Source organism: Durotheca rogersii, assembly GCF_024521655.1.
Source record: "Durotheca rogersii strain YMJ 92031201 chromosome Unknown GGS23scaffold_2, whole genome shotgun sequence".
Classification (NCBI taxonomy): domain Eukaryota; kingdom Fungi; phylum Ascomycota; class Sordariomycetes; order Xylariales; family Xylariaceae; genus Durotheca; species Durotheca rogersii.
This window is the reverse complement of record NW_026251233.1, coordinates 712,744-734,046: the sequence shown is the minus strand read 5'-3', so window position 1 is coordinate 734,046 and position 21,303 is coordinate 712,744. Positions and strand designations below refer to the sequence as shown.

Below are 21,303 nucleotides of genomic sequence, written 5' to 3'. Positions count from 1 at the left end.
TGGTGTTTGGTTATTGTCGTCGTTGTGTATTTTGTTCTTCGTCGGCCGGTAGCGGAGGAAGTCGGCCATTGACGTGACGGCGGCGCCGCGTCATCAAGGAGCGGCTCTACGGCGTACCGGGCTGCGCTGTCTCCCATGCTGCATGTAACGTGTGCTTTTTCCCTCCCCCCCCTCACTCTTCCATGCGTTCCCTTTTCCTTCTTTCCCCGCTCCCCCATCTAGCTGGGTATTGCGTAGACATCCAGGTCCATGGACCGATGCGCGACCGCCTCATCGACCACCACCCCGGCCCTGCCAGGCCAGGGGGGGGGAGTAGCAAACACGGAATTTGGCGGCGGGCGGCGACGCGACGCCATGACGAGAGATTGGGCTGAAATTTGATGCCCCAGATGCCACCCCCCTCCCCCCCCTTCGTGGGCGTGTGCCGGCAAGGCGGGTAAGCGAGCTCTCGCGCCTTGCGCACGGAATCGCGGCCCGCTGTCAACTCTTCGCTTGCTGGCGTAGTCACCGGCCCCGTCGTCGTCATCGCCGTCGTCGTCGGCGCCGTCTGCTTGCCTGCCTCGGTATAACGCTTGCAGGCTACAAGCACCACGCGGCTCCGTGTGCCTGTCTACATAGAGGGGCGAGCATTAGTGCGGGCGATCATTGAATCGACGTCGCTAGAAGAGGCTAGGCCGGATGCGTCGTCAGATCGAGAGGATAGGGGGGGGGAAGATGAATCACCCGCTCATGACGGGGTAGATAGATATCGATGCAGACGCGTAAACGCTCCGTGGCATGGGATAGTAATGCTATTTACACCTGACCTACCTATGTCAACTCGGGTATCGCTTTGCGACGGCGGGTTCCCTAGGCAGCAGCTCAGACTCGAGAGGAAAAGGAAAAGGACTGCTGACGCAGATGCCACGACTGCCTCGCCTGGCCATCTCGCTGGCGGCGCTCTCGCGCGCCACATTTCTAATCCATGTCTCTGAGCGGCGGCAGGCGGGCGGGAGGACGTCGCGACGATGTCGACAACGCTAGGAAGCGTTCGCGGAGTATACCTGGCACGCACGTACGCGCGCCGAGTTACAGAAGAGAGGTGGTTAGATGGACAGATAGATAGCTATGGAGTCACGCCGAAGCCAAAGACGACTTTGTTGGGACATGCATCTACAGGCAGTTGCTACTCCATTGCGCACTTGCTTACGACGGTTCCCCGTCGCTTGCCGCCGAGTCACGGTACTATAGCGTAGAGTCCTACGCGCACGGGCGTAGAAACGAAGTTCATAAAACGTCGAAGTAGGATGTGGTGGTGAAGTATAGCTAAAGAGATGAAAGCTACTACGATTGAACCTATTCTGACCGAAATTCCTACATCGTCGACGCCTTCGCGAGCTTGCCATACTTACCAGCTCGGACATCGCTAGAGAGAGAAAGACGTTGGCGACATGACCGGACCCTTCCCCGTCCCGAACCCGACGGTCCCGTACTGGCGGACGGAGCTGCACGCGCTCGACTCTCACCGCAGCACGCCGGAGCTGCCCCAGGAGCAGGACATCGTCATCATCGGTGCCGGGTTCGCCGGTGCCGCCCTGGCACACTACTTGCTCAAGGACGAGGACGGGGACGACGGCGACAGCGAGACACCCCGGGCTCCGAGGCCGAGGCCGAGGCCGAGCGTAACCATCTTAGAGGCCCGCGAGGCCTGCTCCGGCGCGAGCTCTAGGCACGGTAAGTCCGCGCGCTGCAAAAGGCGATGAAACGCCATGCGATACATGCCACGCATACGTATATATAGGTGTATATATACGGATGTATACGTGTGCGCGCGTGTCTAGACGTATGAGTAGTAAAATGCTAACCAGTACCTCATCGCACACAGGCGGACAACTGCGGCCGGACCTCTTCGTCGGCGTGGCGCGGCGGATGCAGGCGCGGGGTCTCGCGACGGCGCACGAGGTAGCAGCGTTCGAGGTGGCCAACGCGCGGGCGGTGGCGGCGCTGGTGGCGGACGAGCGCGTCGACTGCGACCTGCGGGCGGTGACGGCGGGCGACGTGTTCGTGGACGCGGGGGAGGCGGCGCGGGCGGCGCAGCTGTGGGACGCGCTGTCGCGGCTGCGCAGCGACGGCAGCGGCGGCGGCGGCGCCCCGCTGCTGCCGGACGTGGTCGCGCACCTCGACCCCGCCGCCGCCGAGGCCGCGTCCGGCGTGCGCGGCGCCCGCGCCGCCTTCACCTACCCGGCCGCCACCCTCGCCCCCTACAAGCTCGCCATGCACCTGCTCGCCGCGGCGGTAGCGCGCGGCGCCAACCTCCAGACGCGCACCCCCGTCGACGCCGTCGACGGCCCCGACGCCCGCGGCCGCTGGACCCTGTCGACCGCCCGCGGGCCCACCCGCGCGCGCCACGTCCTCTTCGCCACCGGCGCCTACCTCGCCGGCCTGCTGCCCGAGTACGCCGACGCCGTGTGCGCGGCGCGCGGCGCCGCGTGCCGGGTCGTCGTTTCCCCCCCCGCGTCTCCGCCGCCGCTCGCGCTGGGCGCGTGTACGCTCGACGCGCCGTGCGCCGGGGCAGCGGCGGCGGCGGCGGCAGGCGACGCGGCCTACGCGGTGCGCGCGCCGGACGGCAGCCTGGTGCTGGGCGGCGGCGCGGGGCGCGCGTTCGCGGCGCCGCCCGCGCTCTGGCACCGCAACTACGACGACGCGACGCTGATGGCGCCGGCGACGCGGCACTTCGGCGGCTGGGCGGCGCGTACGCTGCTCGGGTGGGAGGCGGTGCCGGCGCGCGTGGACAGCGAGTGGACCGGCGTCGTGGGCGTGAGTGCCGCTTCCTTCTTCCTCCTTCCTCCCCCCTTCGCCCCTTTTTTTCCCGATGCTGCCGCAGCTGACGCAGCGCCTAGTGCTCCGCCGACGGCGCGCCCCACGTCGGCCCCGTGCCCGGCCGCCCGGGGCTGCACGTCTGCGCCGGGTTCGACGGCGGCGGCCTGCCCAACGCCCTGCTCTGCGCCCGCGGCCTCGCCCGCATCGTCCGCGACGGCGCCCCTTTCGCCGACGCAGGCGTCCCCGCCTGCTACGAGACCACCGCCGAGCGCCTCCGGCAGATATCGGAGGCGGAGGCGGCGGCGGAGGCGGCGACGGCGGGCCGCGCGCGGGCGGATGTTTATCTCAAGTTCTGACGGTTTCGACACGGAGATCAGGGGGGGATGGGTGTGCGATATAAGGGGGGAGGGGGATGGAGAGGGTCTGCTCGCTCGCTCGACGCTCACGTATACCTACCTGTACCTATACTTGCCAACCTTACGTGACTGATTCCAGACATTGGTTCGGGGCTGCTACCTTTTTCGGCTCGATCGTCGATCATCTGCGTAACGGAAAGCGTGTGTGTGTCCGTCGAGACATTCCATAGTATCAGAAATCCTAGGCTGTAGATAGGTAACTTGTTAGGTTGGAATGTCCCCGAGTGGCTCGTTACGTAACGAGAGACCGCGGCGTCGGCGGCCGGAGCTTATGCTAACGATGCAACCTATAAATAAACAGCTATCGGCGTGGCTGTCCCTCTTGATTGGTTGGCCGTCCATAAGAAGTACCCACCGGCACGAGAGAGGTACCAGAGGTATCTGTTATGTACATAAAAGTTATGTCTAGGAGCCCGTTAGGTGCTTTCTAATCTCTCCTCTTTTTTCATTTATTTATTTTAATAAATAGTGACGACTCTGGCGTCTCTAATGGTATCATTTCACCTCCTACCTGCCTACTCATATACACCCGGGTACCTAGACGTGAACTCCGTACCTAATACCGTTATGGGTTGATATCGATCGGGTAGACGGGACGGCAATTTGTCTCCAAGAGTTACCTAACCTAAGGGAGGCATGTACTCGGGATGCTACAGATACAACATGCGACGTAGCAGTCCGACATATAGCTATCGATCCTATGCGTGCCGGTGAGCTCGAACATCGATATATGCGTGTACGGTAAGCATGTGAGACCTGTCTTTCCCAGGTACACGTAGACAATCCCGGTTAAGCCGACTCGGAGGCGCGTCGTTTGAATCCAGACAACCCCCCTCCTCCTCCGGCATATCGCAAAACCAGCACAGTCTTTCTTCGGGTAATCAGGCGGAGGCGATGTGTTCATTAATATGCGGAAGTCCGCTGCCGCCCCCGTTGCCGGTTCTGTCATGTGCTATCTGTCCCTTTCCACCACCGCGTTTATGTCATTATACGTCAATAGCACTTGCTATTGTATACCACGTATAGGTACATACTTTACTTAGGTACTTTTTCGGGCCGGCGAGAGGAACGTTATGTCCAATGGAAGCTATCGCTATTCCGAGGTGAGGATTTGGCCCTCCTGGCGTGCTTTCATGCTGCTATAGAGGATACCGTGGGCAGGTAGGAGGTAGGTACCTCTAGTCAAGGCGACATGATAATGCTGTCTATCCGCATATCCCCTCCCCACTGCATAATACGCATGCTTCCATTCAATGTAGGTAGGTACATGCCGCGGTGGGCGGCGCCTGTACCCCAGGTAGCTATGTACATATGTATTTAGTTGAACCTGGCCTTTTCAACGGACGATCCCCCGAAGAGGTCTAATAACCATTGCTCGTCCACCCCGTCCGCCCATCTTCGTATGCGAAGTTCATGTCACCTCTTCACGACCCGGATCGGCCACTTTGCCTCGACCCCCCAAACCCGTCCTCCCCACGAGAAATACCAGCATGCAAAGCTCGATGCTCGTTTGAGATGGGCATGGAGGCTGGCTTGTAGGAAGACTCTGCCATTGCTTCTTTACTCCTAGTTCTTGTATAAGTAAGTCGTCATCTTGCCTGGTCTTAGGTATCTTGTTTTTTTTCTTCCTTTTTTCTTCTTCCCTGCCTTGGATGCGCGCCGGATGTAGCTGCTGCTCGCCCACCCGTCATCCCCTTATTGATGCACGCGCAGGCGGTTTGCCTGTCCCGTATATCGCCCCAAGTCTAGCATCCGATCCCATCTGTAGCTGCTGCATCCTGTGTAGACACGAGAGAGTCGCAGATCGTCCTCCTAGGCTGACAATCCTCTTCCTGACAGTACCGGTTTTCATTGTACTTCGCGGGCTGTTTATTTCGATGCTAGTCTAATTTGCCGTCATTATACTCGGAGATGGATACCCCAAATGCGACGTGGCATCCAGCCATGATGCCAAACACTCATCGCCCCAAGCAACAAGCCTCAGATCCTGACCCGTCGCCAAATCAACCCGTGTTGCCTAGTAGCGAGCAATCTTTCGAGCACCCCCCTAAAGATGTATCAGATGCCGAGGTACCACAGCACGCTCCCCAACCTCAAGACTCGAGCGATGGCGCATTCCTGGGCCAATTCGATGGGGAGGAGGATGCTGCGGGGGACGTCGCGTGGGATCTCTCGAATCCGTCCCATCCGTCCTCTGCTCTGGCTGAGCAAGGTGGCGACGACCATGCCTTCGCCTCTCGTGACGAACCTGATACCTTCGAACCGAAATCGGCCCCGACCAGCAGAGCGGCCAAGCACTCTAGCACAATATCTTTTACGCGTACCGTGTCCCACGATGTGAGCTTCAGTGATGGTGACGATAGCGAGTGGAACTTGCAGCGGGCGGATACGGACCCGTTCAATTTCATGCCTCCCAGTGAGAGGTCAAATTCGTTTCCCGTGGTGCCACAAAGAGAGGATGCGACGGAAGATCAGATGGACCACCCGCCTCCGTCCAGCCAGGCCCGGGACATCCTGGAGGATCTGGGGAGAGACGAGTTCCATGCCGACGCGGTCGCGCAGTCTGATTTCCCTGGAGCTCTGGGCGATGACCAAGACGTGAATGCCGGTGTGGCTATTGGAAGCTTTTCGCAACAATACCTTGGCGGGGATCTAGTGGGTGCTGAGGAGGACGAATCGGATGCTCGGTTCGAGGAGGGCCTACCGTTAATTCCGCATGACGAAGCGCTAGACTCGGGGGATAACCGTGCGCATCAGGCTTCGGACTTGGGAGATGCCTTCGCGCGGGACGACGCAGCGGAGGGAGGAGATGATTTTTTCAGCCAGATCAATAACGAGAGCTCCCAGCTAGGCTCCGATGGCTTCGACCGCGCCTTACATAGGAAGTCTACGACTATGGTAATTAGCGAAGCTATGCATGCGACGACAGGGGAAAATCATTCCGACTCGGAAGTCCCTACTCCGACCGAGGCGCCAGGGGCGGTTAGCGACGAAGTCTACTCCGTATCGAAGGAAGAAACGGGTGGAACCGACACGCAACCAGAATCATCGGACCTTGATGCAAAGTGGGCGGCTGCGTTTGACGACGACGACGATTTCCTCGTAGATTCAACTGCGGAGACAAAGGAGCTGGATCCAGCCGACATATTTGGTAGTGATGACGAGGGCTTCTTGGAGGAAACGCCAGAAGAAACGGTGACGGCGCCGGCGCCTCAACCCAATGCCAGTGTGAACGCAACCGCGCAGCCTCCGGGTGTGAATGGACATTACGTACCGGACGCCCTGCAACGTTCGACGCTGCCCAGCACAAACCATTACGCTCCGGCTCCAACCGTCCCTCAAGTGCAACCGCCACATCCTACCTATATCCAGCCGGCCACGGCTCCTCCGCCGGTAACGGGAGGATACGGGGCGCCACCGCAGCCGGCTGCGCCGAAAGCTCAGAGCTTTGCTGACAAGTCCAAGGGAGGGTATACGTCACCATACGATCTCCCTATGGAGGTTGTTAAGCCGAAGAAGCGGATCAGCATGCAGCAGCTTCCGCGATCTACCACGGCGACGCCCTTGGCACCGCCACCGGGTCCTCCGAGGAGTGCGAGCATGTATTCTCAAGTGCCGCCGCCACCTTCAGGAGGCTCGAATGCGAGCGCGTCGCCTCCGCCCTCTAGCCACTCAAACCAGCACCCGCCCCCGACGGGCCATCAGTCGACTCCCCCCCTCAAGTCGAAACCTAGTTTCTTTGAGGATCTGCCGATCGCGTCGAAGCCGCGGGCTGCAGTACGGCACGGCGGCCTCCCTTCCCCGCCGCAGCAGAGCCCGTACGGGCAACCCCAAGGCCCTCCACATGGCCCTCCACGTGGCTCACCTCATGGTTCGCCTCACGGCTCACCTTATGGACCACCTCATGGCTCGCCTTATGGACCGCCGGTGACATCCGCCGTCGCGCCTCCACCCCTATCTCACCCGCCTCAGGAGAATGCCGCCGGGATTGCACCGCTGGTTCCGCCCGAGCGTGTTAGTCCTTATACCGCCTTGCAGTCTAATTCGCAGCCCCGGCCGAGTGCTCTGGGTGTGTCGAACACCAGATATTCCCCCGCGCCCGCACAATTGGCAGTTTCCAATGGAGGAGGGCATCCCCCACCAGCTTCGAGTCGATACTCGCCCGCTCCGCCTCTCGTTCGCTCGTCTAGTACTGGATACGCCGCTGTTCCGTCCCCGGCGCTTGCTCATCAACCGCGAACTTCGAGTCCTCTTGCCCATTCTCACTTCGAAATTTCGCATGAAAGGCCAGTTGCGGGAGCGACAAATGGTGACGGTAACTCGCTGTTGAATCGTGGCGGCCCGCCTCAGCACGAACCCCGCCTCACTAGAGTGCCTTCATTACCGCCGACAAGGGAGGTCGATGAAGAGCAGCCTCTACGGTCCCCTCCGACAGCCCCCAAACCTCCGATCGAGTCGAAATACAGTCCGAGGCAAACCAGGCACACCCCGCCGCCGGTTACGTCGCCTCCGTACAATATCACATCTCCCTCTAAACGCTCAGTTTCTAGTTACATCCCAATGTCGCCAGCTGCGGCACCACACAAGGAAGTCAACTTTGCTCCACCGCCACGGTCTCAGACGCAGTCTCCCGGGGCGCTTCACAGAAATCAAGTCACCGGACGACATGCTGATCCCGTTCCTCGGCCGTCGTCGGTGCAAGGCGCAACTTCGCCTCGCGAGTCGATACAAAATGTTGACGCTACCCGCTCCGCTAGAGCTCGGGGTGTGTCTCAGCATCTGAACCTCGTCCCGCCGACCGATGGTCGAGAATTGGATCCCTTGCAGAGATGGCGGGGAGCACCGGTGACCGCATGGGGTGTGGGTGGGATTCTCGTGTCCTCATTTCCAACCAACGTTCCGCGTTATGGTATAAGCCAAGCGCTGCCGATGATCGTGCGAAGCCCAGGCGAGGTGAAGATTAAACACGTTAAGGACGTCTACCCACTGGAGGAACGTTTAGCCAAATTCCCAGGCCCCCTGAGGGGCAAGTCAAAGAAGAAAGAAACTCTGGCGTGGCTTACCGCCGGTATTGAAATTCTCGAGAAAGGCCTCCCCAACATCCCGTTCCACTCGACCGCCTCGCATGAGGATAAGAGAGCTATCGAGAGAGTGTTATTGTGGAAAATTCTCAGGGTCTTCATCGAAAACGACGGCATTCTCGAGGGGAATCCCTCAGTAGTGAAAGCTGTCAGGGAGGTTATCACTCCCGGCTTCGACAGCGAGAGCCCTGAACTAGGGTCTTCGATCTTGACAGGTGCTAACCTATCCGAACTCCCCTCCGCAGTGACAGGGATACAGGCGGATGCCGTCAATTCTACAGCCGTAGAACAGATTAGACACCACCTTCTATCTGGCGACCGAGAAAAAGCTGTCTGGGCCGCGGTAGATAAGAGGTTATGGGGCCATGCGATGCTTATATCGAACACGATGCAAGGTCCCGAGCTTTACAAGCAGGTTGCGCAGGAGTTCATAAAGAAGGAAGTAAATCATGCGGGCCACGGTAACGAATCACTCGCTGCCCTCTACGGCGTTCTATCTGGGAACTTCGAGGAGTCGGTGGATGAGCTGGTTCCGGTCCATGCGCGGGCGGGTCTCCAGCTCATGTCGACTTCGGCTTCTAGTGGCGCATCGCGAGACGCACTGGCGGGATTGGATAAATGGCGCGAGACGCTCGGGCTGGTGTTAAGCAATAGGAGCTTCGGTGACGCCCAGGCCCTGAGGTCACTTGGTAACCTGCTTTCCGGATACGGGAGAGCAGAGGCGGCTCATATCTGCTACATTTTTGCAAGGAATTCTGCTACATTCGGCGGCCTCGATGATCCCAACGCCAATTTCGTCCTCGTAGGAGCCGACCACCGTCGGCAGGCGGACCAATTCGCCAAAGAAACCGAGGCTCTCCAGCTTAGCGAGGTTTACGAATACGCACTTTCGCTCTCTGCTAGTTCGAATATTGCTCAGAGTTGCCCACACCTTGCTGCGTACAAATTGCAGTATGCCATGACTCTTGCTGAATACGGCTTCAGAGATAAAGCTTTGCAGTATTGCGAAGGGATATACAACGCGATCACTTCTCAGACCAAGAGGTCGCCATACTACAACCCTGTTCTCGAATCGGTGGTCGACGACTTGATGAGAAGACTGAAGCAGGCCCCGAAGGAAGAGTCGTCTTCGTGGATCCCGAAGCCTAGGATGGATCAAGTTTCCAACAACATGTGGAGTCGCTTTAACAAATTCGTCGCGGGCGATGACGAAGATAATTCTGGAAATGGAGCATCGGGCGAAGCTGGCGCCGAATCTGGGCCTTTCGCCCGTATAGCGGGAGGGACGCCGACGATCAGTCGTTCTCCGTCCGTCTCGAATTTCGAAATATACGGGAATAGCGGCCCTTCACCTACCGCTCCGACTACCAAAGCTGCGTCACGCTACGCCCCTGTGGGATCTCAAGTTTCCGGCTCCCCTTACGATACTGCTAATGCTTATAACCCGGCTCCCCGGTCTTCCATGGAGAGGACCTCGGGCGAGATGAGCCGAAGCTCTTACGAATTGCCGAGAAGGGGGTCCGACATGCATTCTGCTTACGGAAGCCCGTACACTCCTGAATCGAATTCTGTCCCTACTGCCGGCTATCAGCCGATGGCGCCGGTTGCTTCGCAGACATCGCCATATTTGCCCAACTCGCAAGGATCGGATTCAGCTCAGCAGGGCTTATTGCCATCGGGTATTTCGTTTACCGGATACGATCCGTATGGCGCCGCACAAAATTCTCCGTACTCCGGCACCTCTCAGCTAGGCGGCTCGCTAGTAACGGACTCGAAGCCGGATGTGGCCGTGAATGACACAAATTCTACCCAAGGCTATCAGCCTCCGTCGTATGGTTATGAGCCGCCTTCGACTAACACCGAAGAACCCACGAAACAATCCGAAGGATTCAGCGGCGGATACGAACCACCTTCATACCAACCATCTAGCTTCGAGCCACCGTCTTACGAGCCAGGCCCCGCGGATGACGAGGAGGACTCCCCCACAGGGTCAAAGCCAAAGAAGAAGAGCTTCTTTGATGACGACGAAGATGATATACCTAGTGTGAAGCCGCGGGAAAAGTCCAAGGCGGAGAGGGATCGGGAGAACGAGGAGATGGTGCGAAAGGTAGCCGAGGAAGAAGGTGAGTATTGCAACCGAGACGTCCCGGGATGCGGCACTGACAGGATGCTAGCGAAACGAGCTGCCGAAGCAAAGGCATTCAAGAAAGGCTGGGGCTTCGGAGGGTGGTTCGGCGGTGGAGGCAAGAAGGAGTCGGCCGACCTCTCCAACCCCAACAAACCTATTAAGGCCAAGCTAGGTGAAGCCAGCACCTTTGTGTATGACCCCGAGCTCAAGCGCTGGGTCAACAAGAAGCCGGGAGCCGAGAATACCCCCGCCAAAGCAGCAACGCCACCACCGCCTCGCGCCGCCTCTGGTCTCGGTACTCCTCCACCGCATGGTCCCACATCGGCTCCAGCGGGAGGGTTAAATACCCCTCCCGCCGGCCCTCCCATGGGCCCCCCCACCGGCCCTCCTCGCACTCAGCTTTCCCCCTCGCCGGCCTTGCTAAGCCACGCGGATTCCGAAGAGAGCCTTAGCGTTCCCAGCGCCCCGCCAATGATGCGGTCGGCTTCGAACCAGAGTACCGTCAGCGCCGCCGTCGGACCTCCGAGCGCGCCGCCTAGCAGGCCGGCTACGAGCCTGAGCAACGCGAGCAGCATCGACGACCTGCTCGGGGCGGCAGGCCCGCGGAAGGGCGGGAAGAAGGCGCGGAAGTCGGGGCGCTATATCGACGTCATGGCGAAGTAGACGGAGGAGGAAGAGGAGGAGTCTTCTTCTTCACGAAATCACGACTTGACGGTATTTTTTGGAGGAAAAAGGATCACGGACGACGAGGGAAACGGGCGGAGAGAAGACGAAGAAGAGACGAATGTGCGCACACGTGTGATTTACGAACTAGGGTCTTGCGGGCGGGGATGGGGAGAAAGACCCGCGAGCACGAGGACGGAGGAGACGAACGACGGAACGAGAGCGGGGCAAGCAAGACGTGCTTGTGGTAGCCGGGCTCGGTATTATCAGCTATCCAGTTAGAAGAGAGAGAGAGAGCGCGTGCGGGAGAGAGGGAGAGAGAGAGCACCACGCATGGGACGTGGCTGGGGATCGTGCCGCACCGTGCGTAGTTACCTATACACAACCACTGTACTATAGACGTAAATTAGTATGTATGACCGTTGTAATGCGGGCCGTCGAGCCCCTCCCTTTCGTTTGCTGTTACAGGCATATATATATATATATATTATATCTGACATATCTTCGGCGCGGCGTGTACACTCAGATGCATAGCTGGGAGCTTGTTGTGTAGCCACAGATGAGCTCAAGCTCACTTTCCTATATATACATGCATCTTCGACACTTGCGCAATCTGCGCATTTCCGCCCATCTCGCTGCGCACCACACTGCCACGACATAGGACGAGAGGAAGGAGAATATAACACGTGGATCGTGGAGAAGGTAGGTACAGCGAGCCCGGCGCGGCCCGGCGCCTATCTACTACGTAGGGCAGTGCGTAGACGGTAGCACCCCGGCCCGTCGGAGGCAGATACGTATGAGTGAGTATGTGTACCTGTGTCAGCGTCGCGACGCGTCCCTACTATTCCAGCGCAGCGCGGGGCAGGGGGGGCCAGATCAAACCACACACACACCCCCAGCCCTGCCCCCCTTCTACGCCGCAGCACCGCAGCGGCCTCCCCTCCCCTCGTCAGCCTCTACGGTCGGAATAGGATCCCGCGGACGCGCGGGTGCGGTGCCGGGGATCGATCGCCTCCCCCCCCCCCCCCCCCCTCCCCAAAAAAAAAACGCGAGCTGAGCGGACGTACTGCAGCGACAGCGAAAAGCGTGCGAGTAAGCGGCTGGCTGCGCCCTGGTCGTCGTCGCTAAGCGGCAAAAGGTCGTAGGCGGCAGGGGCCCCGTCGGTAGCCTCCTGCCTTCTAGGGCGAGCAGACGGGTAGGAGAGGCGAGGCGAGGCGAGGCAGGGCCGGTTCACAGGCTGTACGACGAGACGTAATACTAGTGGGGGTGAAGAGACGTTAGCACGGCACAGCTCGTGAGAAACCTGCCCCGCGCGTCCCTGGTTCGAGGGTCTCCAGGGACACGGAAAGTCCCCCGAGGACTTAGGGGCGCGTCGTGAGGAGAATACAGTAGGACTATATATACATATTTTCGAAAAGATGAAAGAAGATAAAGAGAGGGGGCGCAAGACTCACGGTGACGACCGAGTCCTCGGCGCCGGTGTCGTCGTGGTGGGGGACGTAGACGTAGAGGATGAGGGCGTGGGCGTCGGCGAAGCAGGCGATGACGCGGCCGTCGAGGCGGCCGACGCTCAGGACGCGGCTCCAGTCGCGGCCGTCGACGCGCACCGCGGCCCAGCGCGCCGGCCCGGCCGCGCGGAAGCGCGTGCTCGGGTGGTCCTCGAGCGCGCACGGCAGCTGCGCCGGGTCCAGCTCCGGGTTCTCCAGCCCCGACCACCGGCTCTCCACCTCCAGCGTGTCCGCCTCCAGCCGCAGCCGCAGCTCCCCGTGCATGTTGGCGCTGAGCTCCAGCTTCGGCGAGTACGAGGAGGAGCCGCCGCCGCTGTTACCGCCAGCGTTGCCCCCTCCCCCGCTCCCGCCGCCGCCGCCAGCGCGCGACGCCTGCGCTAGCTTCGTGAACCGGTCCGATATCGCCTTGAGCTGCAGCAGCGGGGGCAGCTGGATGTGCACGTCCGGCTCGCGCACCTTGGGCTGCATGATCATCTCGACCGTGTCCGGGTGCAGGACGCGGACGGGGATGTCCTGGGTGACGATCTTCTCGCGCTCGCGGTGCAGGTTCGTGACGAGGGGCTCGTGGGGGAAGACGGCGTCGCCGCCGCCGACCGCGAGGCCGAGGGTGGCCGCGCTGGCCGCGCCGAGGCGCGGGGCGGCGCTCGGGCCGGGGCCCTGGCCCGGGTAGCCGCCGCCGCCGCCGGCGCGCGGGACGCTGGTGACGATGGTCAGGGAGAGCACGGGGATGCCGTCGTCCTTCTTGGTCAGCCGGATCGAGGCCGAGTCGCCGTTGAGAGCGGACTTGAGCGCGCGCTGCAGCGGCCCGAGCGGCAGCTCCAGGTTGATCGTGTTCATCGGCTCGGCGGACTGCAGGGCGTAGTCCTTGAAGATGAAGTCCATCGAGAAAGACCTAAACTACACACAACCATGGCTCCGACCCGGTCAGAGAACGAGGGTTACACGCAGGCCGGGGACGGGGTTCGGGAGACGCGGGGAGAGAGGGGGGGGGAAGGGGGACGAACGCCCAGACTTGGGACCCGGTGTCCGGGATGACGGTGAAGCGGACGGTCTCATCGTCGAGACGGACCCAGGCGATCTTCTCAAGGGAGGAGAGGGCGGCGACTAGTTCTAATCGTGGCGGAAGCCAGCTAATTAGTGTCTCGATAGGAGAAGGAGTACGCAGCGTCGTCGAGGGCGGAGGCGGGGAGGGGATTGGCTCGGCTGGGTGTTGGGCTCACTCGAGAATGTGCGGATGTTCCTGAGATCGGACTTGAACCTCATATTGGCATCTTTGCACGGGTCGTTTGGCTTCTGGTCGTGGGTTCGAGCACCGCTTCTCTTTCTGCTTTCCCCCCTCTTCTGCCTAATGCTGGGATACCTTGGGACAATACGAACAGACGAACGGAGGTGGGGAGAGAGGAGAAATAACGCGGAGGCTGGACGCGTAGAATATAGAAGGGTAGAGGATGAGGACTTGTGATAATAACGCGGTGGAGGGATTGTTCCCAGGCGTCTAGCGTCGGTAGTAATAGTGCACCCTGGATAGGTTAGGTACCTGTAGATTAGGTAAATACTGCGCACAAAATAGGTACCTACCCACTAAAGATTATAGGCCGGTCACTAGGCTGGGTTACCAGGTTACCCATTCTGCCTCTAGCCTAGGTGCCTTAGGTACTACTCTTAGGTTAGGTACCTACCTAACAGGTACACGCTGTACCTGTATTTTATTTCGGCGCTAAGAGCGGGCAAAGCGGAGGTACCTCCTAACCGGAGCAACCAAAGCCCCTCTATAGTACGTAGGTACATCCTGCGCGAGAGGGACCTACCCCGCCATCTTCATTATTAGGTACCTACCACTTATCGTTATCATCGCCCTCCTCATCAGTCCCGTTAGGGAGATGCCCCAACATCCGTAGTCCCAGCAGCGAGCAATAGCAGCGACAACAATAGCAACAGTAGAGAAGGGCGCAGATAGTAAGCGGAACAGCCAGCGGCGGCAGAAACCCTTGTCGCATTAGCTGGTATGGGGAACGCAGTACATCGGCGTCGGATATCCTTCCCTGTGTGGCACAGCCCTCCTACTCCCTAATGAAGAACGTGAAGCACGTACACATGTAGCCAATCCACCGACAAACCCGTAAAAGACGCCCATCGCAACAGCGGTAACAAAGCAGAGAACCTATGGCCATGACCATCTATATACCTAGTATACCTACCCAACGTCGAGTTCCCCCTCCTACACATTATCATCAGCCTCATTCATGCCCGGAAATGGCATGCAACCCGCCCTTCGCTACCGGCGTCGGTCGAAAGAACCTTATTCGCCTACGCGCTGCATTCCTCTCTCTCAGAATCCCCCAGCCACCCTCCCCGTCTCTTGCTCCGTCTTGCACTTTAGCCTCTCCGTTCAGGCGTCATACCATAGCCGTAACCCTGTGGGGAAGAAGGACAAACGGAGGGGCGGGAAAGAGCTGTGAGCTTATGATAAGACTCCCCTACAGGCTCAACCGTCTGTCGTACCCTTCGTCCAGGGACTCGGATCGGAGCATCGCACTCATCTCTGATGTAGTAGTGGGTGATATCTGCATCCTCGAAGTAGCATCGCAGAGGACGCCAAAGCCGGCCTGGCTCGGGTGACGCTGGCTTGATCGCGACGGCCCCCCCTCGTCCATGTCTACGATGGTAGTGCGGACCCTCGAGCTCGCCGACCTCTTGCGGCTTGGGATGAGGGACTTGATGGCGGCCGCTGTCGACCGGGCGGTCCCGGTGCTAGCGGTCGACTCGTCCGTGTTCTGCCGTCGCTGCCGCCGCCTCCGCTCGTGCTCTTGCTCTCGCTGCTGTTGCTGCTCCTCTTGCTGACGGTAGTGTTCGTGGCCTACGCTGGCCCTGCGCAGGCGGGCTCTTATCTCGGCGTTGGCCACGCACGTCCTACACTCGCCCACCGTCTGTGCCGCGCGGCGAGGAGGGGCAGGGGGCCGCAGCGGATGGTCCGGGCGGCGGGTGAGGCGGCGGCGGCGTCGGAGGGGCGCGAAGGCGGGGGGCGGTCGCGAGAGCCGCCAATCGTAGCTGTCGGCGAAGCTCATGGATGAAAACAAGGGGAGCGGGCTGATGAGATGGCCGCACGGGTGCTTGGCGGTAGTACGGCAGATGGGGCAGGTCGGGTTGGCCCGCTCATCTCGGTCGATGGACTCCTGCAGCCAGGTCTGGATGCAGTGGGTGCCGAACTTGTGGCCGCAGTGGAGCTTGGTCCACGACTCGATGATGCCCTCTGGATTCGCGATGCCGACGGGGTCGTGGCATATGGGACACTCCTCGAGGTGGGGAGGGACAGGCGTAGGCGACTGGTACTGGTTGGACGAAGGCTGGGCTTCCTTGTTCGCTTCGGGAGCTGCCGCCGTGTCGAAGGGGACGGCACCGGTGACGACGGCACGGGTCTTTCGAGGCCATAGCTTCCTGAGAAACTTGAGGCCGGCCCGGAGTGTACGCATTGTGCGGCGTGTATATGTGTGTATGTGGGTGTATGTGGGTGTATGTGGGTGTGTGTGTCGGATAATTACCTAGGTACCTAGGTATTATTGCAGGCTAGGCTGCGTAGAAACAGTGAAGAGAGATACCTAGGTGTAGGAAGGCTGGCTGTTACAAGCTTTGTGTTATACCCGAGGTAAAAAGATAGGCGCCTGAGGTATCTAGAAGATGGTGTAGGAGTGAAGGAATGGCGGGGAATGGGGAGGGAAGAGGAGAAGACGGCAGAGGTGAACTGCGAGTACGATTGAGGAGCGAAGGGCCGCAGCAGAATACTGGGTATGTTGGCGAGTAGGTAGGTAAATATGTAGGGAGGTAAATAGGTAGGTAGGTAAATAGGTAGGCAGGTATCTAATATATGCCTACCTATCGCAGGTCTGGCGGTGCTGAGACGGTGGTCGCTGTGCCGGCCAAAAGGCAGCCGTCCTTCCTTTGCCTTGCCAGAGGTAGCGCGTGGCCGGGGGAGGGCGGGGAAGCGTCGGCAGGAGGAGGAGAAGGGGGAGAGAGGTGCGCTCGAGGCCGATAACGATGATGCACAGCGCGGGAGAGAGTGGGACCGACTTGCGACACCGAAAAGACGCCTGAGCGAGCCGGGAACGCAGCGCGCACACAGCACCCGAGAGGGATGCGGGCGCGTTCAATCGAATCGTGCAGTCCGGCGCCCGAAGAGAGGTGGCTAGCTGAGATGGATGGGAGGATAGAAAGGGAGGACTCCTGCTCGGGTGGGTGAGGAGGCAAGCGGGGAGGGGGCGAGCAAGAGAGGTAGAGGTAGGTAGCGAGAAGAAAGAACGAGAGAGGAGAAGAGCGAGAAGAGCGAAGTTGGGCAAGGAAAGGTGGGCTGGGATGGAGGGGTGGAGGATAAGAATGATGATGATGACCCCTCCAAGGCCGACTTGAAGATATGTAACCGTCAACCGCTCCTGTGTCGCCTATTTGCGCGTGCTGTTTTTTCTTCTTTTCTTTCTTTCTTTCTTTTCTATTTTTTTTTTCTTTTTTTGGTTCTTCTCTTGCGGTCGTTGCGTTGTTGTTGTTGTTGTTGTTGTTTCTTCTGTACCTTCTCGTTTCCCCTCTTTCTCCGAGACACACACAGAGGTGGAGAGCGGGAGAGCTGAAGAACTCGGCCTCTTTACAGGTAGGTAGACAGAGGTAGGTAGACAGAGGTAGGTAGACAGAGGTAGGTAGGCAGAGAGAGGTAGGCAGGCAGACAGGCAGACTGATAGGCAGACGGTAAGCGAACAATAGGCGGTGCCTGGGCTTAGGTGAATGCCTTGTTTCTTTCTTTGTTTGCTCGGCGGTTCCCCGTCTGCCACTGTCGCTTAAGCTTAGCTTGCCCTGGACGTAACGGGCCCTCGGGTTGCGGATGCCTAAGTTTCACGATGACGGAGAGGTTGAGTCGATACGACGGGCGCCGGAGAGCGAGAAACCGCCAGGTCGCCCGAGGAAGCTCAGAGCGCGCGTATGTGTGCCCTAATAATGCGATCAAGATGATCCGGCCACGAGCGCGGCCAATTGGCTCGTTGTCGGCTTTTTTTGGAGGGGGGGGGGTAGTAGAGGGGAGGGGGGGGGCGCCTTTGTCTCTGTTCGTTTTTTCTTCCTCCCCCCCTGCGAAAACAGAAGCAGGAGACGAACGAGAGCGGTTTGATGGGCATCCGAATCCGCGAATGGATCCGAGCTTACTGCCAATCAAGGTCCCGTCCAGGGCAGCGAGGCCTACGAATCAGTGTCTCGCTGGACCTGTAGACTTTTTGTTGGGCGTGAATTACCTACAGCTATTTTAGAAGGAGGGGGAAAAGGATACAGACACACACGATACGCATGTCCTTGCGCGACCGGGTGGATCCGAGGATGGGTTGGCTACTCGGCACAGGATTCCTTCTGTGGCTGCCTGTTATGCTGGCGAGTGGCCCTCGCAAACTAAAGTGCTCACAAACGGCGAGGTGTTGGGTGCCTCCTGTCGTTGGTTGGCTGTCCTCGATCCGCTTAGGTCGATCACCGTCAACTCCACCTCCATCATGAGCATCATGTGCAGTATATCGCTCTAGCGGCTAACTGGAAGGGCAGATAAGCGTTCCCCATGTGCGCAGCGGATTCTATTCCTTACCTACCTACCCTTGCGGGCCGCCCGAATGCGTGAGCGCCGAGACCTGAGATAAGGCTGGAATGTGATGCTGTCCACGTGCAGTGTAGGCCCGCTAGACATTGATTGATTGGTATTCTCTCTGTCGGCGGTGAATGCGATGGACTGGAGTCTGCGGTTGCGCAGACGCTAGCCGCCGCCGCTGGGTCAGGCTTGGATCGTTCCGCATGCGGGCTCGACGATCCCCTTCTCGGGAATTTTGCCAGGCTCCCCGCGCCAGCCCGCACCAACCTCCGAGATATCTGGTCCGACGGTCCAGCTGCGCATCACCCGCCTGCCCGGAGTCGCAACGGGGATGGCGTTATTTCGCTTTACCCACTTGGGATGGCATGCTGCCGACCTGCGTCGATGTGGTGTACGAGCGAACACGGAAAACCACCGACGCTACCCGGATAACCTCAGGCATTCTCGTCCGTGTCCGCCTCGTCGTTATCCGCCTCGAGACTTACCGAGGCGCGCTGCTTGCAGTAAGAATAAGCTCGGGGGGGTTACCTATAATATCTCGACCTTCCGCACCCGTGTATCCGGACTCCTGGTTGGAGGGCTGGCTGGGGGTTCCTCGCAACCTTAGCACCGGGCGGCTGTGACATTACGACTTGAAGCCGTGCATGCATGTGCTGGTTTCGGTGGCGTGAACTCTGTCACGTAGCGGAAGCAATACCTATATCCGTCGAGACACCCAAACGGACTGAACGACTTGCTTCGACCTGGCTCTCACGGTACTACAGCTCACCTAAGAACAGATCTCAACAAATCGCCTCAGTCGTAGACCTGTCTTACGTAGGTAGTGTCTCCTGACAGACTGGCCGAATTGTGGCAGGTTATCTACTACGCCGACATTTGTGTCTCGTACAACGAAGGCTGTTCGTCGTATGTATACAGGTGACCTCCTCGGCATGTACCTATGTCCTTTGGGTCAAGGGTTGAAATGAGGGGCATAGGGCTTTTCGCCGTATAGGACCATTTTCACCCAAGGCGGATCTCGCCTCTAATGCATAACTCGGGGTCCGTAGATGGCGACTGGAGCGGACGATAATGAAGGCTTTGTTTACTTGGCTTTCAACTTTTAAATGGGAGCCACCCTCGTGGCCATACATGACACGGGCCGTCCGCATAGTAGCGCGTCACCACCTACTCGGGCATCTCGGAAATTGGATAATGTCCAATCCAATCTTCTCTTCCTAACAGCGTTTGGGCAGGGCGAAAAGGCCGTGATTGGAGACGGACGAAGTCACCTTGAGAGACGGCAGGTTGATAAGGCCGAGCTCACCGACTTCATGTATAAGACCGATCCTCCTAACGCCACGCATATCCCGACGGAATCCGCGCTCGTCCAACCTATGGCTACTTGGCCGGGCGACTTCTATATAGTGTTATCCTAAAAAGTGTTTTGTATGGTGGGCCGTGGTATCCTGCTCCATGAATCTCGACGAATATGTGTGCCGTAGCCCCGATGCAGCATTGTTGGTGGTGGCTGGCCGCTGGGATAGACGTCACTACCGCCGGCCGTCTCGACGCGCATTCTCGTCTTCCTCGTCGCTGTCGTCTCGGAAGCCTTCTTCTAGACTAGGCTGCAGTAGTTAGCCCGTATCGCGAGACCGAATCTCGCTGCTTGCCCGAAGGCGTGGGACGGAAAGGGAGGGGAGGGGGGGGAGGCGAGAGTGGGGAAGTGTTGCTCATTGACCTACTCTCGGCTAAGCCTTCCCGCGCTGTCTATGCGCTCGGCGTTCCGCGTGTCGAGCGAGAGTGCGTGGCGGCGCTCGTCGTCGACCTCGTCTAACTCCTCACCGTCCTCGGAGCTGAGGCCTAGGTCGGACGCTTCGTCGGCCCCGACCACGAGCCGATCGCCCACATTGCGCCGCCGCCGCCACCTCGACGGCACGAGCCAACGGGTCATCGTGTTCTGTATCCTGCCCCGTAGGGTGGAGGTGTGGTTCGATATCGATTCGAGGGGGAGGTACTGGCTGTACCGGCCCCGGTAGCGCTGCCATAGCGGGACGAGGACGTAGGTGGAGAGGACGAAGAGGATGAGGGAGATGACGGCGGGTACGATGATTGTCTGTGACGGTCAGAATGACTACCTCTTACAGCGTCCACGTCTGGTGATGCCGGCGACGTACTTTGGCTACCGAGAGCGTGGTACCCATGGCGCTGGCGGAACTGGAAAGCGACGAATTCTAGTGGTAGGAGCAGGAGGAGTGGTAGAAGGGCATGCTAAGGAGGGGGGCGAGGACTAAATGGCGTGTTGTCGTGTGCGTAATGCGACGAAGATCTGACGGCGCAGGTTACAAGCCCGCGATCTTGCATGAAACCTCGACCAAAAACACAGCTACCTATGTTGAACCATTGACTTGGTACACAACCCAAGCGGAAACGGTGACGGGAAGCGAAGTGTCCGGCAACAGAGGCTGGAAGCGCGATGATGACGGATGGTCGTCCGGAGGGTTGCCCGCGCCTCTCTCTGTGTGTGACTTCGATCTCTGGACAATGTTGGGTAGGAGGCTGGAGGAGTCGATGCGGAGGGTCTCCGCGCCACAGAACCTCACGTAGGTATGCCGCCTTCTGGGTCGTCTGGAACCCTCGGCACGCCCAGAGAATGATGGGTCAAGGCTGAGACGGAGGCGGTTACGTAGGCAGGCAGTTACGCGTAGTTTCTTGGTACCTACAGGCAGGTACATAGGTAGGTGGGTGGTACATACCTACCATACCTACATCTTGCATAACCTCGCCCGCGGGCACACCCGCACTATGAACCCGCATTTAGGTATAGTATGTAGGCCGGCTTGTGTGTGCTTACCTAATGTTAATTTCTCTCCTGGTCTGTGTGAAGCTATTTTGGGGGTTCTTTCCCGTACTATTGGCTCGAGGTGGCTGCTCGCTGGGCGACCAAACGGTTTCCAACCGCTACCGTGGGTAGCGGGTGCTGTACCAATCAGATCTCTGCGTCGACGCGTAGGTGCTTCGTAGTGTGTACTCGTAGCGTCAATAGTAGATATAGGTAGGTACCTACCTAAGTACGTTATATATAGGTAGGCAGGTATTTCTGCCGCCCCATAGATGTGCTCAA

The 21,303-nt window shown here is 59.3% G+C and overlaps 6 protein-coding genes across 6 annotated transcripts; 3 read left to right on the top strand and 3 right to left on the bottom strand.

Moving 5' to 3' along the window:
* Positions 1–1,430: 1,430 nt before the first annotated feature.
* GGS23DRAFT_592611 (FAD dependent oxidoreductase) lies at positions 1,431–3,155 on the top strand (the record flags this gene model as incomplete). Its single annotated transcript, XM_051517902.1, has 3 exons — positions 1,431–1,713; positions 1,865–2,796; positions 2,880–3,155. 3 exons carry the CDS (start codon positions 1,431–1,433, stop codon positions 3,153–3,155), a joined length of 1,491 nt encoding a protein of 496 aa, XP_051375991.1.
* A 1,278-nt stretch (positions 3,156–4,433) lies between these two features.
* On the top strand, positions 4,434–11,557 carry GGS23DRAFT_547649 (Sec23-binding domain of Sec16-domain-containing protein). The gene is made up of 3 exons (XM_051515099.1): positions 4,434–4,796; positions 5,055–10,419; positions 10,471–11,557. The coding sequence occupies exons 2-3, from the start codon at positions 5,127–5,129 to the stop codon at positions 11,085–11,087; spliced, it is 5,910 nt and encodes a 1,969-aa protein (XP_051375990.1). The 5' UTR covers positions 4,434–4,796; positions 5,055–5,126; the 3' UTR covers positions 11,088–11,557.
* Positions 11,558–12,317: 760 nt separating this feature from the next.
* GGS23DRAFT_592609 (Hus1-like protein) lies at positions 12,318–13,858 on the bottom strand (the record flags this gene model as incomplete). Its single annotated transcript, XM_051517901.1, has 4 exons — positions 12,318–12,344; positions 12,542–13,487; positions 13,600–13,705; positions 13,816–13,858. The coding sequence occupies 4 exons, from the start codon at positions 13,856–13,858 to the stop codon at positions 12,318–12,320; spliced, it is 1,122 nt and encodes a 373-aa protein (XP_051375989.1).
* A 1,205-nt stretch (positions 13,859–15,063) lies between these two features.
* On the bottom strand, positions 15,064–16,261 carry GGS23DRAFT_168646 (uncharacterized protein). Its single transcript, XM_051511532.1, has one exon. The coding sequence runs from the start codon at positions 16,063–16,065 to the stop codon at positions 15,073–15,075; it is 993 nt and encodes a 330-aa protein (XP_051375988.1). The 5' UTR covers positions 16,066–16,261; the 3' UTR covers positions 15,064–15,072.
* A 1,843-nt stretch (positions 16,262–18,104) lies between these two features.
* GGS23DRAFT_168629 (uncharacterized protein) lies at positions 18,105–19,064 on the top strand. Its single transcript, XM_051511531.1, has one exon. It carries the CDS (start codon positions 18,332–18,334, stop codon positions 18,821–18,823), a length of 492 nt encoding a protein of 163 aa, XP_051375987.1. The 5' UTR covers positions 18,105–18,331; the 3' UTR covers positions 18,824–19,064.
* Positions 19,065–19,675: 611 nt separating this feature from the next.
* GGS23DRAFT_168627 (uncharacterized protein) lies at positions 19,676–20,476 on the bottom strand. The gene is made up of 3 exons (XM_051511530.1): positions 20,357–20,476; positions 19,925–20,295; positions 19,676–19,802 (listed from the first exon to the last, which is right to left on the bottom strand). Exons 1-3 carry the CDS (start codon positions 20,381–20,383, stop codon positions 19,733–19,735), a joined length of 468 nt encoding a protein of 155 aa, XP_051375986.1. The 5' UTR covers positions 20,384–20,476; the 3' UTR covers positions 19,676–19,732.
* Positions 20,477–21,303: the final 827 nt, after the last annotated feature.

Bases quoted from the DNA above. Each gene is read 5' to 3' on its own strand.
- GGS23DRAFT_547649 (XM_051515099.1), top strand. From the start codon at position 5,127: ATGGATACCCCAAATGCGACGTGGCATCCAGCCATGATGCCAAACACT. The intron at 10,420-10,470 runs GTGAGTATTGCA...ACAGGATGCTAG, and splicing joins AAAGGTAGCCGAGGAAGAAG to CGAAACGAGCTGCCGAAGCA.
- GGS23DRAFT_168646 (XM_051511532.1), bottom strand. From the start codon at position 16,065: ATGCGTACACTCCGGGCCGGCCTCAAGTTTCTCAGGAAGCTATGGCCT.
- GGS23DRAFT_168629 (XM_051511531.1), top strand. From the start codon at position 18,332: ATGCGATGGACTGGAGTCTGCGGTTGCGCAGACGCTAGCCGCCGCCGC.
- GGS23DRAFT_168627 (XM_051511530.1), bottom strand. From the start codon at position 20,383: ATGGGTACCACGCTCTCGGTAGCCAAA. The intron at 20,296-20,356 runs GTACGTCGCCGG...TGACCGTCACAG, and splicing joins CCACGCTCTCGGTAGCCAAA to ACAATCATCGTACCCGCCGT. The intron at 19,803-19,924 runs GTAGGTCAATGA...ACTGCAGCCTAG, and splicing joins GCGGGAAGGCTTAGCCGAGA to TCTAGAAGAAGGCTTCCGAG.